Consider the following 18480-nt stretch of genomic DNA (forward strand, 5'->3'; position numbering starts at 1 on the left):
TTTAAGTGCACAATACAATATTTTAAACTACAGGCACTACATTGTATGGAAGTTTTATTGCATAACTGAAATATTCTAATTGTTGAATATTTTTCCATTTCCTTCCACCCTTATCTCCTGACATTCTGCTCTCTGTTTCTATGAGTTTGACTACTTTAAATACCTCATACAAATGAACTCATCTAGTATATGTCGTTCTGTGGTTGGTTTATTTATTTATTTTTGTCCTAATGTCTACTGGGTTCATCCTTGTTGCTGCACATGATAGGGCTTCCTTCTGTTTTAAGGCTTAATACTATTTTATTGTGTATTTATCTTGCATTTCCTTTAACCATTCATCTGCCCAAGAACATTTGGGCCGTTTTAGCATCTTGTTGTATCAAGAGTGTTGCAATGAACACATAGAACTACCGACATTCTTTTAGGATTCTGAATTTAATTATGTTGAATATATACTCATAAGTGGGGCTTCTGTATTATATAGTAGTTTTATTTTTATTTTTAAAAGAACTCCCATACTGTTGTACACAATGATTGCATCATTTTAAATTCCCACCATATGTATACAAGGGTTTCAACTTTCCCACATCCTCACCAACAATCATTATTTTTATTTTCTTATAATTGCTATCCTAACAGGAGTGAGCTGTTATCCTATGATTTTGATTTGCACTTTCCTGATGTTTAGGGATATTGAGCATCTTTTCTTACATATATTGGCCATCTGTATGTTTGTTTTTTAGAAATGTCTATTCAAGTTATTTGTTTTCTTGATAATGAGTTGTAGGATTTCCTTACACCATTGGATATTAATTTCTTATTCAGATGTACTGTTTAGAAATATTTTTCCTATTTCATGTGTTCTTTTATTACTCTGTTAATTATTTCCTTTACTTTCCAGATATTCTTCTGAGTTAGACATAGTCCCACTATGTTTGCTTTTGGTGAATTCTTTCATTAATCAATGGGTGCAGCAAACTTTATATACACTAGGCAATATATAAAATGCTATGGATACACTACTATACAAGACAGACACAGAAATGACATTTACAAGAGGCTGGGAATTCACATCAATTGAAAATCTTAAAAATATTTATTTAATATCAGAGTTCCTAATTATAGTATTCTTCCATACACAAATGATCTCTTAAGTGTCTTTCCCTGTATTGAATCTGTGGTGGTAGTTAATTAGGAGAAGATCAAGGTGATACCACTGAGTTTACTGCACAGATTGATAATTGAAAATCAGGTACATCCACAAGAATAGGATTTTTATTAGAATAAGGTAGCATATCTTCTGTAATTTATCAAAATGGATTTGACTGTCATATAACTAAAAAGAACTAATAAAAAAGTTAAAAAAATAGATTGATAATATTGGAACAATAGAATTATAGAAAAGTTGAAATTAAGACTCCTTTATTTTTTTCAGTCATTGAAAAAAGAAAAGAAAGAATTCCTTCAAATAAAAGAAGAAGCATAATGTGAATTCTAGTTTTTAGATTCTGATTTCAAGCCTCATAGCATATCAAATTGCATATCAGAAATGTGCAAATCTCACGCAGGCTTTAAATCCATTCATTCCCATTAGTATCTGGCCTTCCTTTTTATAGTCTTTCTCTGTTTTTAAGAGCCCTGGTGTCAGTGTGAAGGTTTTAGAAATTCAATCATCATTTTATCTGAAATCTTATAAATAAAACCTTTTATTAATGAAAATGCTAATAATCATAACATTGGCAGCCACTGACATTTATTAGGTGACTATTCTATAACCCACATTGTTTTGTTTAATCCTTACAGCTTTCATGCAAAAGTTGATCATATTATCACAATTTTACAGATGGAGAAGCTGAGACTTAGAGAGGTTAATTTACTCCAAAGTCAAACAATAAGTGTCAATATCCATGAGTACTAGCTCAAAATCCCATGTTTCTTGTTTATCATTGATACAACGATTTTTTATTCCATTTTTGTTTCATTCAGTTTAGGTTTTGTTTTGTGTTATCTTATTGGGTTACGTTATCTTTATAGTAGATTAGAAATTAGTAAAAAACAAACCAAAAGAGTGTTAAGTAAATTGTTAGAGGTTCAGACCATGGAGAAAGACATTTTAGATCAAGCAAAAGAGAAGGTCTCTTGAGCTAGTCAGACGGAGGAAGAAAATTTAAAGGAAAGGGGGCTATTAGGAAAAAGGCTACAACAGGAGGCTGCTACTAACTCCGTTCTATCACCAGAGGGCATAATTCAACCAACAGCTCCACCTATGGAGATAGCTGAGTGCCCCTCAACCCCCGTAGTTGATAAATGGGATCCTGAGACAGGACCTCAAAGATTAGCATGCCCTGTACTTGAAGAGGTAGGAGGGCAGGGAATTCACCGTGCTTTAGATTTCAAAACAGTGAAGAAGTTAAAGGAGGCTGTAACAACCTATGGTCCCCAAGCACCCTTCACGGTAAGCATGGTCGAATCCATTACCAACTTGGACATGACGCCAGCAGATTGGGCTAGCATGTGTAAATCTGTGCTAAATGGAGGACAATATTTGTTATGGAAGGTTGCCAATGAGGAATTTTGCATGGAGACAGCTAGGCAAAATGCAACAGCTGGTTACCCTCAAAGAAATCTAGATATGTTGTTAGGAAAAGGACCTTATGAGGGTCAACGGCAACAAATTGAATATGATCCTGCTATATATGCACAAATTGCTGCAGACACAGTTAGGGCATGGAAGACTTTACAAGGACATAGAGATTTACAAGGTCAGCTATCTAAGGTAATACAGAGAGCTAATTAACCTTACTCTGAATTTGTAGATAGGCTTATTCAAACAGCTGTCAGAATTTTTGGGGATACAGAACAAGCAATGCCATTAATAAAACAACTGGCTTATGACCAAGCAAATCATTGCTGCAGAGAGGTTATTAGACCATGGAGACATGAAGATTTAAACACATATATTAAATTATGAAGAGACATTAATGAACAAGGGCAAGTCTTGGCAGCTGCAGTACAACAGGCTTTAGAGGCCAGGCCAAAAACATGCTACAATTGTGAACAAACAGGACATTTTAAAAGGAATTGCCCCATAGGAAAAGGGTTTAACAAAACTAGGTATCAAAGGAATAGAATACCAGGTATTTGCCCATGATGCCATAGAGGGAGACATTGGGCTAATGAATGCCATTCTCAAACCACCATAGAGGGTACTCCCTTATCAAAAAATGGACAAGGACCAGGTATTTACCCACGATATCGTGGAGAAAGGCATAAGGCTCCATTGCCAAAAAACGGACTGGGGGGCCCAATGCTCTGGGGCCCACAACCACAAATATACGGGGCAGTGGAGGAACCCAGCAACACCATCAGGGTAGTGCCCAGGACACATTGTCCATTAAATCCCTCATCAGACAAACCAGAGGGAGCACAGGGATGGACATCTGCGCCTCTGCCAGAGCAGTACTAACTCCAGAGATGGGAATTCAAATCATTCCCACAGGAGTAAAAGGACCTCTTCCCCAAGGAACAGTTTAGGCTTATTATTGGGACGTAGTTCTTCCACACTAAAAGGACTTATGATAAGTCCTAGGGTAATTGATCCCGATTATGTAGGTGAAATAAAAATTATAGCTAGTTCTCCAAGAGGTATATCAGTAATTTCACCAGGAGATAGAATAGCACAGTTGTTAATAATACCCAGCCTACATAATAAATTTTCTAGTCATAGTGTAGAAAGAGGTTCCAGAGGATTACACTCCACAGATGTAGATTGGGCTATGCTGTCTTTAAATTTAGATTCTCGCCCAATGCTAAAACTAAATATTCAAGGACATGAGTTTAATTGGCTACTGGACACAGGTGCTGACCTTAGCATCATAACTCGTCAAGAATGGCCAAAACATTGGCCATTACAACAAGCCACTCAAACACTTCGAGGCCTAGGAGTGGCAACTAATCCCCATAGAAGTGCAATGGTATTAGATTGGAAGGATCCTGAAGGATGTGAAGGAACTATACAGCCATATGTATTGGATCATCTTTCTATAAATTTATGGGGACGAGATGTCCTAGATCAATTAGGTTTGACATTAACAAATAACATCAATCCTAATGCGCCCACTACTAGGGCTAGACAAGGTTTTAGGAAAGAAAAAAAAATTAGGAGAACAAGAACAAGGTATAGCAGCACCAATACAAACAGATCAAGGAACAGACAGACATGGGTTGGATTTTCAGAAAGGGCAACTGAGACAATCAAAATAACTTGGAAATCAGAAAGACCAGTGTGGGTTCCTCAGTGGACCCTGACTAAAGAAAACATACAAGTAGCCCATGATTTGGTCAAACAACAATTAGCGGAAGGACATATACAACCTTCCTTATCTCCCCATAATACTCCCATTTTTGTCATCAAAAAGAAATCTGGTAAATGGAGATTATTGCAAGATTTAAGAGCCATTAATAAAGAGATGGTTATTATGGGACCTGCTCAATCAGAGATTCCTCAGTTGTCTGCTTTGCCAAAAATCTGGTATGTTTTAGCTATAGATATTAAAGATTGATTTTTTTAAATTCCAATTCATCCCGAGGATAGTCCACGTTTTGCATTTACTATCCTTGCATTAAATCATGAAGGTCCTGATCAGAGATATGAATGGAAAGTACTCCCTCATGGGATGAATAACAGTCCAACTATGTGTCAAATTTATGTTAACAAAGCAATCCAGCCACTTAGAAATCAAAATCCTGAACTACAAATATTTCACTATATGGATGATGTATTATTAGCACATAAAGATAAAAACACATTGCTGGAATGTTATGCCATACTTACAAACTTATTAAAAACTTATAATCTAGAGATAGCAATAGATAAAGTACAATTAAATTTTCCAATTAATTATTTAGGAGTTCTATTATCCTCAACCATGGTCCATCCACCAAAAATTCAAATACGAGTAGATCAACTCAAATCACTTAACGACTTTCAAAAGTTATTGGGCGACATAAATTGGATAAGGCCTTATCTAGGTATACCAACAGGAGAGTTGGGACCTTTATTTGATATTCTAAAAGGTCCATCAGATCCAAATTCACCCCACATGTTAACTCCTAAAGCAAGAAAGGCATTAAAAATTATTGAAACATATATGGCAAATATGCATTTGGATAGAATTGATATAAGTCTGCCTTTATTATTTATTGTACTACCAACAAAAAGTATTCCTACAGGAGTATTTTGGCAAGAAAGTCCATTATTGTGGATACATTTATCTTATTCTCCTAAGACTATTCTTACTAGGTATCCTGAGGCTGTAGGACAATTTATACTCAAAGGAATAAGAGCAGCAAAGGGAGTGTTTGAGATTTCTCCCAATAAAATTATTACTCCATATACTATGAATCAAATTGATGAGTTAGCTAATGAGTTAAATACTTGGGCAATAATCATGTGTAAATCTAATATTTCATTTGATAATCACTTACCATCTAATCCTTTGTTGTCTTTTTGGTCTAAGCATCCTGTAGTTTTTCCAAAAATGACAAGAAAAACCCCTATCATGAGTGCTCCAAATGTATTCATTGATGGGTCAAATAGTAGTACAGCAGCAGTAGTTACACCTGACCAAACTTTTACATTTTTAGTACCCAAACAATCAGCTCAAAAGGTAGAGCTTAATGCAGTATTACAAGCTTTTGTGATGTTTAAAGGTTCTGTATTTAATTTATTTTCTGATAGTCAGTATATAGGTAATGCTATAGCATCCCTTGAAGATGCTGGTAGGATTTCTCCTTCCTCTACTGTTTTCTCTTTGTTTTCCACTATACAAAGTCTAATCTGGGACAGAAAAGACCCATTCTTTATAGGACATATCAGGGCACATACAGGATTGCCTGGAGTCCTTAGTTTGGGCAATGATTTAGCAGATAAAACTACACATGACATACATATTTTCTCTACACTAGAAGAAGCTACAAATTTTCATAAAAGATTTCCTGTCAATGCTAATACTTTACAAAAGCATTTTAAAATAACTAAGGAACAAGCCAGACATATAATAAAACAATGTCAAAAATGTGTCACCATTTTACCACAAGTTAATCTTGGAGTCAATCCTAGAGGACTGATACCGAACCATATTTGGCAGATGGACGTCACACACTTGCCAGAATTTGGAAAATTAAAATATTTACATGTTACAGTTGATACTTCTTCCAGATTTTTGATGGGCTCCCTTCATGCCGGAGAAAAAACTAAAGATGTTATAGCTCATTGCTTACAAAATTTTGCCACTGTGGGCATTCCAAAACAGTTAAAAACAGATAATGGTCCTGGCTATACATCTACCTCTTTTAAACAATTTTTCTCATCATTTGGTATTACTCATATAACAGGAATCCCATACAATCCACAGGGACAAGGCATAGTTGAAAGAGCTCCTCAAACTATTAAAACATACTTATTAAAGCAAAAAGAGGGAATTGGAAAGGGGTATATATCCCCCAAAGATAAACTTAAAATAACCCTTTTTACTCTAAACTTTTTAAATTTGGATTCATCAGGACTTAGTGCTGTGGAAAGGTATATGTATTCAAAAAATGTACATAAGCCTAATGTACTTTGGAAAGATATTCTAACAGGACAATGGAAAGGTCCTGACCCAGTGTTTGTCTGGAGTCGGGGTTCTGTTTGTGTTTTTCCACAGGGAGAACAGCAGCCGATTTGGATTCCAGAGAGACTATCCAAAGCAATTTTTACAAACCAAAAAGAAGATGACTTGACTCAAATCCATAACAGCTGATATCCAGAGCTCCAGCTTGGCTATTCTTACATCTGTGACAGTGATTTACCAGGATGCTTTTTTCAATATCTGTTTTATTATTGCCTTTTCCCACATCATGAAGTTCTATTTTATTTTTGAGCTCATACAGACATAGGTCAATGTTTTTCTGATCAGTTTTATTTTTTGACTGTGGAGTTTTTAAACATTGCAATGGAGATTTCACTTAGGTAAAGCTACAAGGCCTTTACTATTGTCTTATGTGTTGTACGTTTGTGTGCACTCTTGTGTTTTGTGTTGTATGTCTGTATGTGCGTATGTCCATATTTCATATATGAGGAGCGCTCATGAAAAAATGAATCCGAATTTTTTTTATTCACATGATTTAAATGGTTTAATTTAAATTAGGTAAACAGCTGTTAAGGATTGTTTTTAAAGGAGGTTAACAGATCTGTTTGTTTACTTTCACCTTTCCTTTTCATTATATTTAATAATTCTATTCAGGATAATGTCTCTTTAACATCATTGCCAGAATTCCTATCTTCATCCCAGTGCTGGTGAAGACAAAGATAAAACCAAACTACAGCTTCTATGATAGCTATCACAGTAAACTGTATAAACTGATGCATCAATGAATGTAACTCAACAAGTAATGCTCAATCAAGGAGTCCATTTACTTTGGGAGGAAATGGACATATTGATAGACTCCTCTGCTTTGAACTGTTTGCAGAACTTGCCTGGACTCTGTATCACTTGTATACATTGTGAACTATCGTTTGGTGCTGCAAATTGTGGTAGTGCTGGCATATCTTTGCTGATGGTGTCACCAGTGATGCAATTTTTCCAAAGGAGCCATCAATTGGCTTGATGTCATGGCATTTCTGTATCCTCCTCCCTTCTGCTAGTGATGGTCTAAAATTTGGGGGCCAACAGAGGTGAGGCAAGGAACCTCACCCCTCCACTGGCACCAAGGCCAAATTTGGGGGCCAACAGAGGTGAGGCAAAGAACCTCATCCCCCCACTGGTGCATAGGCCTATCCACAAGTATGGCTGTATGCTGGACCAGTAGTCAGTGACGGGTATGATCCAATTGCAGTGGTATCAACCTAAGACAGGAGGCTGACACCTAGAGGTCAGTTCTTCTGATGACGGTAAGAACCATATGTTGAATTGAACAACCTAACAGGCATGGTCCCTAAGCCACATTGCTTGTTGTTTAATTAATCAGAAGGGGTGAGATGCTGAGAGCCATTGACAAGTAGGAATGACGCATGGCAATTTCTTTGTTAGCCTACCCCATGTTGCTTACAGGGAGGCCTCTCCATTGTGGAAATGGGCTTGCCTTGGACCCAGGTCATTTGCAGTGACATTGCATGAATGTTTGAGAAAGGTGACCCTGCTCAAGGACCAGGGTGGATCCGGGTTTAGGGAGGATCCTGCTGGATTAGGGTGGTTCCAGGTTTAAGGTGATTCCTGCTGGGAATAGGGCGTATCCGGCTGCCTCAGGTGCCCACTCGTTCCTTGAGTTCCCGTTGAGTTCTCGCGGGATTCAGAGAGTATTTTGGGATGCAGAGCCTGGTGGAGGTGTGGATTTACCCCAGAACATGCTTGTAGGGTGGCGGTGTGAGTTCGGGAATAAAGAATTGCTGTTTGAATCTACAAGGCTGTGAGTGGCTCGTGATTTTGTGCCCAGCTAGACTGCGGCAAGTTGTGCCATTCCTTGGTTTATACTGAAAGTACTTAAAATCAATACAACATTAATGCAGCCACATCCCTGTTTATAGCAGCTCATTTCACAATAGCTAAACTGTGGAACCAAACTATGTGCCCTTACATAGATGAATGGGTGAAGAAAATATATATATTCACACAATGGAATGTTACTCAGAAATTTAAAAATAACAAAATTATGGCATTTGCGTATATATGTATGGAACTAAAGAATATAATTCTAAGTGAATTAAGCCAATCCCAAAAAATCAAAGGTGAAATGTTTTCTCTCATATACAGATTCTAATTTCACAATAAGATGAGGAGGATTAAGGAAGAATAGAAGTATGTTGGATTAGAGAAAGGAGGATGAAGAAAGGGAGGGGGAGTGGGAATAGGAAAGATAGAAGGAATGTGACATTACTATCCTTTATGCATATATGAATACACGACCAATATAATTCTACATCGTATACAACCAGAAGAATTAGAAATTATACTCCCCATATGTATAATTTGTCAAAAATATTCTACTGTAACTAATAAAAACAAATAATAAAATGAAACCTACAGCATATATGCTTTTGCAGTGTGGGTATGATTTAAAATCAAGAAACAAAGATACCTTAGTAATAAATGGAGGGGTTTAGCAACAGTGTAGGCTTGGAAAAATTATTGAAGATCAGGAATGTGAGTATAGAGAGCTTATATATTTTCTAATAAGCAACAGGTAACAATGGAAAGATTTTTAATTGGGGGATTAGATAATAAATTTTAATTCCATATTGATGCTTTGTAGGATGAGTTACAGGAGGTAAGGTGGAAAAAAGTTAGTATGCAGAAAGAATAGTTGGGAAGCTACTAAAAAAAAACATAATGATTGGATGTCTAGCCTAAAGTAATACTCTTAGTATAACTTGTAGAATAATGATGAAACAAAATAGATACTTTGCAAATAAATCAAGATGACTTGGTGATGGGATAATATTTTTAGAATTCTCTAAGAGGCATAAAACTATTATGATTTATTCTCTAAATGGAGGACAAGAAAAAGAAAAATCAAAAAACATTTTAAGAAATTAGCCCAAATAACTATAGTTATAACATTCTGGAGACTGCAGAATTATGCTCAAAATCAAACATGCATTGATTTGGTCCCATTAAATTTATTATTTTTAATGATCATTTTAAAGATCATTTCTTATCATATAAACATTTTAAACAACTATTTTATAATAAACCACAAATCTTTATTATTACTGATGGTTCTTTGTTATTTAATATGCTCACTGAATAAGTTCAGTGACTACAGTTCTCTTGGTAAGTTCAGTCTGGTACAACAGAATACAGTAGACTGGGTATCTTAAACAACAGAACTTTTTTCTTATATTCCTGTAGACTGAGAAGTCTAAGGTCAAGAAAAATGCAGATCTGGTGTCTAGTGAGGGCACACTTCCTGGTTTGTAGATGGCTTTCTATTAACATCATATAGTGTAGAACAGAGAGAAAGAAAGCTCTCTCCTCTCTTTCTACTAGGGCCCCCCCTCATGACTTAACTACTTCCCCAAACCTCACTTTCTGATGCCATTGCATTTCAACCTGAGAATTCAGGAGAGTGTATAAATATTCAGTCTTTTTGTCAGGGGCCAAATGGTTCTTTGATTTTTTATATATGAAAAGTTATGAAGTGACCATTCATTCCATCTGTTTACTCTATCCAAGTTTTTAGTACTAGGGTTTAAAAATATTTACTATGAAAATTCATGATGTAGACATTTGAAATTCATAAGTATTTAATATTTGGTATTATTCTACAAACATTTCTTTGCTGTTTTGCTCTTTTAAGAATTTTCATTTTTTAATGCTTTCACCTTACTGTGATTTCAGCTGCTCTTTTAGTAAAAATGAAATAATTTTTTCACAAAACCACCTTATTTTTTTCTTTTCAAATAAATCTACAGGTTTATATAGATCAGACATTTTTGTTGTTATTTGGGAATAGGCAATTTAAAGTATATGAGCTTCTGTAGTTTTTTTTGTTGTTTGTTTGTTTGTTTGTTTTGGTACCAGGATTGGACCCAGGGGCACTTAACCACTGGGCCACATCCCCAGCCTTCTTTCGTATTTTATTTAAAGACAGGGTCTCAGTGAGTTGCTCAGTGCCTCACAAAATTGCTGAGGCTGGCTTTGAACTCGCGATCCTCCTGCCTCAGCCTCCCTAGTTGCAAGGATTACAAGTGTGTGCCACCACAGCTGGCTAAGCTTCTGGAAATTTTAGAACTTATGTGTCTAATACCTTGACTTAAATTAACAACCTACATTCAGACTTGCAAAAAGTGTGAGTATATTTCAGGTAGCATATGCAAATATGCTTTTTAAAAAAGTATGCTAAATAATGTTCTTATATGTGATATATAATGCCTAGTATGTTCAATAAGTATGTTTAGCCAGTAGTATTGCCATCATTATTATCCTCTCCATCAATACTTAAAAATTATAGTTACATTTTATGTTTAATAAAAGGAACAAAATTATTAGATAATACCCTGGCTTTATTAGCTTATACAATAACAAAATACTACTTAACAATTTCTTCATAGGATAACAAAAAGTGATATTTTTCAATACAGACTATAATACGTAAATGGGAGGAAGAGCAAATTTAGGTATTCATTCATGTTTAACAAACCAGGAAAAGCTGAATGGCTTTAGTGAGTTGATATTATCCCCAAATTATGATTTTACAAGAATTTAAGAATTTAATAAGGGCTATATATCAAGACATTTAAAATCTTAATTAACTAGACTTATCATATGAATACAAGTGTATGGTTAAACTAATGACTTTAATAGTTTTGTTAAGATGTAAATCATATCATACAAATAGTTATTGGTTTTAATGTATTCATAGATATGTGCAAGCATTACCACAGTCAATTTTAAGATATTTTCATCACTTTAAAAAGGAACCCAGTCTCAGATAATTGATAATGTAGTTTTTGCCTCAATAGATTTTCACATCTTGGACTTTCATATGAATAGAATAATATGGTATGTGGTCTTTTGTAACTATCTTCTTTCCCTTACCATTATTTTCTCAAATTTCATCAAATTTGCGCCATACAATAGACTTCAATTATTTTAAATACTGAATAATATTCCATTGTATGAATAATCCATGTTTTTATCTACTCACATATTGAAGGACATTTGGGTTGTTAACACATTTTTATTATGAGTAATATTGCTGTGAACATTTGTGTACATTTTGCTGTGTGAGTTTTTTAACTTATAAAAAGAAAATTTTAGCTCACAGTTTTGGAGCTTCCAATCTAAGATTGGTTGAATCCATTGTGTTGGGCTTCTGGTGGCAGGCAATAGATGGCAATGACAAGTAGTATGTGGTGCAACAAACTGTTCATCTCATGGCCAAGAAGCAAAGAGAATAAAGAAGAAGTCTGGATCCCACAGATCTCTTCAAGAGCATGTGCAACATGGCTTTATTGTTTTAAGTTAATAACTCAAACTAAAAACACTGTCCTATGGTAACTCTATATTGAATTGTTTGATAACTTGGCAGAATTCCAAATTGGAGGGAACATTCAGCATTTCCATCAGCTTTATATGAAGGTTGTGATCTCTCTATATCTTCTTCAACAGTCATTATTATTTGATTGATCTTAGCCATCCTAGTGAATGTGAGATATTTTTTCCTTGTGGCATTGAATGCATTTACCTGATGATTAATGATATCAAGCACTATTATATGCTTATTGGCCACTTATATATCTTCTTTGAAGAAATATCTATTTAGATTGTTTGCTCATTCTTAAATTAGGAATTTTTTGTTTTACTATTGGATTATAAGAATTTTTAAAAATATATTCTAGATATAAACTCTGTAAAATTCGTGATTTTCAAATATTTCTCCCACTCTGTGGGTCATGTTTTCATTTTCTTCATAATGTGTTTTGAGATAAGAACATTAAATTTTTGACAGTCATTATTTATTTATTTTTTGTTGCTTATGATTCTGATGTCATATTTAAGAATTATATGCCAAATCTGAAAGAATAAAATTTACTCCTATATTTTCTTCTAAGAATTTATTATTTTTGCTCTTAACAGGATGCTCCATTTTGAGTTTTTTTTTCCTGATGAAAGATAGGGGTCCAAATAGATGTGTGGATTGATTTTTGGATGCTCAATTATATTTTTATTATTCATGTCTCTCCTTTCACCAGTAATATATTGTCTTGATTGCCATTGCTTTCAAGTAAGTATTTAAATGAGAAAAAAGAGTCTTCCTGCAATTTTTTCCCCCAGAATTGCTATGATTATTCTAGGTCCCATGCAATTCTATATGAATTTTAGAATCAGTGTTCCAGTCTATAAAAAGAAGTCAGCTGAGATTCTGATTTCCTTGAATCTGTGTAACAGTTTGGAGAATATTGCCATTGCAACAATGTTGACTCCTTTAGTTCATGAGCATAAGATGCTTTTCCTTTTGTTCAGATCTTTCTTAATTTCTTTGATCATAATGTCATAGATTTCAGAGTATAAATTTCACACTTTTGTTAAATATCTTTAAGGATTTTATTACTTTTGATGTTATTGTGAATTGTTTTCCTAACTTAATTATCAGATTATTCATTAAGAGTATCTAGAAATACAATGGATTTTTGTATGCCAATGTTGTATCCTGTAGCCTTGCTGAAATCATTTATTATATATAATTTTAATAGAGTCCTTAGGAGTTTCCTCTCATCTGCAAATAGACATTGGTCTTCCTTTCTAATTTCAATGCCTTTTATTTTGTTTACTTGCCTAAATAACACAGCTAGAACCTCTATTACATTGTTGAATAGAAGTGGAAAACACACTCATTCTTGTCTTGTTCTTGACCTTAGGGAGAAACATCGACATTTTAAACATGAAACAGGATGTGAACTGTGTTTATTACTCTTTCGAGTTTTAATATTTTTATCATGAAAGAAAGTTGGATTTTATTAAATGTTTTTCTGCATCTATTGAGATAATTATGTAAGTATTGTTTTTATTCTACTCATGTGGGGTATTATATTAATTTATTTTCAGATGTTAAACCACAATGGCACCAACTAGCTTAGCCCTATCCCAGAAGGTTCTCACTCAGAAAAGCAGAGCATCAATGAGGTCAAACCCATGCAGTGTGGTTAGGACTTGATAACATACTGCCTATTTGGCACATATTTATTTTCTAGTCACTTCTGGGGGATCAAGATAATACATATATTCACTAGTTATTCTGGAAGTTGGAACAGATATTGTGTGTCCCCAAGTTTACATTATGGATCAATATTTCATTTCCGATTCTAGTAATTTGAGTAATTTTCTTGGTTGAACTAAAAAAAAAGTATCATTTTTTTCTGTAAATAATCAGTTTTTGGTTTTATCATTTCTATTCTATATACAATTAATTTCTACTCTTTCTCCCTTGTTGTTTCCTGTATTCTTATTGATTTAGATCGGCTTTACTTTTCTTTTCCTGTGTCTTAAAGTAGAAGATTAGCTTATTGATTTGAGATCTTTCTTTTTAATGTACGCATTTACAGCTATTAATCTCCTTCCATGCAATGCTTTAGCTACATCATATAAATTTGATGCATTTTCATATTTATTCTTCTCAAAGTAGTTTTTGATTTCGTTTTTGGTTTATTCTTTTACTTATATCATTATTTGGGACTATATTGTTAAATTTCCACAAATTATCCACAAATTTCCTTATTCATATTTAATTTTATTTTGTTGTGATGTGATAATATTATTTATATCTCTTTAATTTATTGACTATTATTTTATTGTCCAATATATTGCATTTCATAGATAACACTCCATGTTCTTGTTGAAAGAATGCATATTCTATTTTTATTTGGTGGAATGTCCCATAGATGTATTTTAATCTTAATTGACTTATAGTGTTATTCAGGTCTTTTATTTTTTGTTGATATTCTGTACAGTTATTTGTCCACTGGTATAAATGATATATAAAATTATTCAACTGTTAATTAACAGTTCAAAATTAAACTGTTTAATTTTCCTTTATATATTCATCAGTTTTGGCTTTAGTTATTTTGAAACTCTGTTATTAGTACATACATGTTTGGGGCTTTACTTCCTAGTGTAGTGACCCTTTTGCCATCATAAAATGGCCCCCCTCTCTATGTATAGTAGAATTTGTGCTTTAAATTCTATTTTATCTGTTATTTGTATAGCCACTCAAGTTTTCTAATGTTTTAAGTTTGTATAAAATATTTTTCTATTCTTTCACTTTTAATTATGTGTATTTTTTATTCTAAAATGTGTCACCTCTAGACAGCACAAAATATAGTTTTTTTTTCTTGTTGGTCTGACAATCTCTACTTTTTAATTGGATTGTTTGACTCATTCATGGTTATTGTTATTATTGGAAGAGTTGGATTTACATATGACATTTTAATAATTTTCCCCATATTTCTCAATGTCATTTTTTCTACCCAATTTTCCCTTACTGCTTTTTGTTTCACTGAATGCACATTTATTATACTTTTGGACTTGAGATTTCCAGTTCAGCTATTTTTGGAAATTTCTATCTATCTATCTATCTATCTATCTACCTATCTACTTATTTATTTAATTTATTTCTTTATTAGTTACACATGACAGTACAATGATCTTGACATATCATACATTTGAATCAAATGGGGTATAATTTCTCGTTTTTCTGAGTCTATTTATTTATTATTACTTTATATTTGATACAACATGTCATCACACTTGATTTTACATTTTCTTGCTTTCCTTTAGTTCTGCAAAATATATTTATAGTGGCTACTTTGAAATTGTTTTTGACAAATCTGAAATCTGATCATTCATGGTAATTCCTATCTCCCATGACTTTACTGGTATATGAGTTATACCTTCTACTTTTGTGCATCATAACTAGGCATTTTTGATAAAATATTGAGATATATCTGGTTATTGTTGTTCCCCTTTGGCCCTGAGTTTATTGTTGTTATTTGCTTTTTTAATTATTTTAGTAATTAACTAGATAATTCTAACAAAGTCATCCCCTATGTTATACAGCTTTGTATTACTCCAACAAAATACATAAATTATGATTAACTTATAAAGAGAAAAAGTTTATTTTATCTCATGCGTTTGGAGGTTACCGTCAAAGACCAAGCATACCTTAAACTTTGGGTCTCTGACTAGGTAGAACACCATTGTGGGATCATGTTACAAAGCAAAACTGACTATGTCATAACCCAGGAAGTATAACAGGAAGAGACTAGGTTTTCACAATTATTTTCAAGTGCATTCTACTAGTGACCTCCAGACCTCTCATTAATCCCTACTTCCTAAGTGATCTACTGTCTCCCAAGAGTTCCACTCCGGAGACCAAGCCTTTAACTAATGGACCTTTGGGAGACATCCAAACCATAACATCACCCTTATCAATTCCCTTACCCCTTGCTAGGCATGGTGTTAAATTTCTGATATTTCTCCCCAGTAAGATACAGCTTTGTGTATACCCATAGCCACACTCTGATGACAAAGATACTAATCAGGTTCTCATTAAAATTTTCCAAATGGCTGTTATTGCTGGCAAATTACTCTGTTGTTTTCAGGAATGTCCTGTAGCATTAATTCTTGTGCAAACTAATTCAATCAAAAGGAGCTCCTTGGCACTGCTTCCGCGTCTTCCCGAATCCCCAGGTTCTCCGCGTTAGCCTGAGTCCCCGAGGAGCTCGGGTACCCGGGATATTCCTCCGGAGGATGGTGGGTCACCCTGGTGGCCCAAAACGATGTGTTCTTTTTTTGCAATGGGGATGGAAGAGTGGTTTAAAATATAATTCCAGGGCTTGGCCTTTTGGATGCTACCTGGGAAAAGAAACAGGGAAGATTTCTTTTAATATGGTTGCAGAAAACCTTAGTGGCCTTTGAGGATGTGGCTGTGAACTTCACCCAGGAGGAGTGGGCTCTGCTTGATCTTTCCCAGAAGAATCTCCACAGAGATGTGATGCAGGAAGTACTTAGAAACCTGACTTCTATAGGAGACAGATGGGAGGACCAAAATGTTGAAGATCAGAACACAAATCCTGGGAGATATGTAAGGCATATCATATCTCACTGTGCAAACAAATCATATAAGAATGAGGAGTGTGGAGGGAAGCCATATGAAGTTAAACAGAACAGGAAATCTTTCACTTCTCTCACAAGTATTAAAAGACAAGTGTCAGTGCATGATGTCAACGGACCTTATGGATATTTGAAGTGCAGAAAAGTGTTCAATTGTTTCAGGAGTTTTGAAAAATGTGGACAATCTCATACTGGGGAGAAGATATATGGAAGTAAGCAATCTGGGGAAGACTTAACTTGTTCCAGTTCCCTTCGAAAGTATGATAGAACACATACTGGAGAGAATCCTTACCAATGTGAAAAGTGTGGGAAAGCCTTTGCTAGATCCAGTCACCTTTGTTCACATAAAAAAACTCATACTCTAAAGAAGCCCTATGAATGCAAAGAATGTGGAAAAGCCTTCCCCTGGCCCTCTTCCCTTCAAGTACATGAAGGAACTCATACTGGAGAGAAGCCTTTTAAATGTAAACAATGTGGGAAAGCCTTTGCTAGATCCAGTCACCTTCGTGCACATGAAGAAACTCATTCTGCAGAGAAGCCCTATGAATGTAAACGGTGTGGGAAAGCCTTTGCTACATCCAGTTGCCTTCACGCACATGAAAAAACTCATACTATAAAGAAACCCTATGAATGCAAACAATGTGGAAAAGCCTTCCGCTGGCCCTATTCCCTTCAAATACATAAACGAACTCATACTGGAGAGAAGCCCTATAAATATAAACAATGTGGGAAAGCCTTTGGTAGATCTAGTTACCTTCGCTCACATGAAGAAACTCATACTGTAGAAAAGCCCTATGAATGTAAACAATGTGGGAAAACCTTTGCTACTTCCAGTCACCTTCACTCATATGAAAAATATCATAGTATAAAGAAGCCCTATGAATGCAAACAATGTGGGAAAGCCTTCCCCTGGCCCTCTTCCCTTCAAATACATGAACGAACTCATACTGGAGAGAAGCCCTATGAATGTAAACAATGTGGGAAAGCATTTAGTTGTTCCACTTATCTTCGTGTGCATGAACAGACTCACATTGGAATGAAGCCCTATAAATGTAAATAATGTTTAAAAGCCTTCACTTCTTCCTCTTCCCTTCAAACACATAAACAAACTCATATTGGAGAGAAGCCCTATGAATGTAAACAATGTGGAAAAGCCTTCCCCTGGCCCTTTTCCCTTCAAACATGTGAACAAACTCATATAAATGTATACACATATAAATAAATGTAAACAAAGCCTTTATTTTACCCCTATCTTCATGTGCATGAACAGATTTACATTGGAAAGAAGCCCTATGAATTAAACAATGTGGGAACACCTTCACCTGGTCCTCTCACCTTCAAATACGTAAACACTGAAACTGGAAAGAAGCCCTATCAGGAAAGACTTTGCATCATCCAGTTACCTTCACTCACATGAAATAACTCATACTGTAAGGAAGCCCTATGAATGTAAACAATGTGGGAAAGACTTTGTGTTAAGCTCTCAGCTTCACAAACATAAAAGAACTCATATAGGAAAGAAGCCCTATGAATGTAAACAACCTTGAAGAGGTTTGGCTACATTCAGTCAGCTTCACTCACATGAATGAACTTATATAGGAAATGAGACCTATGAATGTAAACAAAGTGAGAAAGCCTTCACTAGGTCCTCTTACCTTCAAATACATAATTAAACTCATACTGGAGAGAAGCCCTATGAATTTAAGCAGTGTGGCAAAGCCTTCACGCAGTCCATTCCACTTCACCCACAAGAACGAATTCATACAGGAAAGAATGCTATGAATGTAAACAACATGGGAAAGGCTTTGCTTCATTTGATGGCTTTCAG

The 18480-nt window shown here is 34.7% G+C and overlaps 1 protein-coding gene across 1 annotated transcript; it reads left to right on the forward strand.

The window, feature by feature from the left end:
- The first annotated feature begins 7927 nt into the window (after positions 1–7927).
- Positions 7928–17712, forward strand: LOC143638606 (uncharacterized). Its single transcript, XM_077106468.1, has 5 exons — positions 7928–7933; positions 9891–9951; positions 16189–16292; positions 16438–16825; positions 16994–17712. The coding sequence occupies exons 1-5, from the start codon at positions 7928–7930 to the stop codon at positions 17710–17712; spliced, it is 1278 nt and encodes a 425-aa protein (XP_076962583.1).
- Positions 17713–18480: the final 768 nt, after the last annotated feature.

Source organism: Callospermophilus lateralis, chromosome X (assembly GCF_048772815.1).
Source record: "Callospermophilus lateralis isolate mCalLat2 chromosome X, mCalLat2.hap1, whole genome shotgun sequence".
NCBI lineage: Eukaryota > Metazoa > Chordata > Mammalia > Rodentia > Sciuridae > Callospermophilus > Callospermophilus lateralis.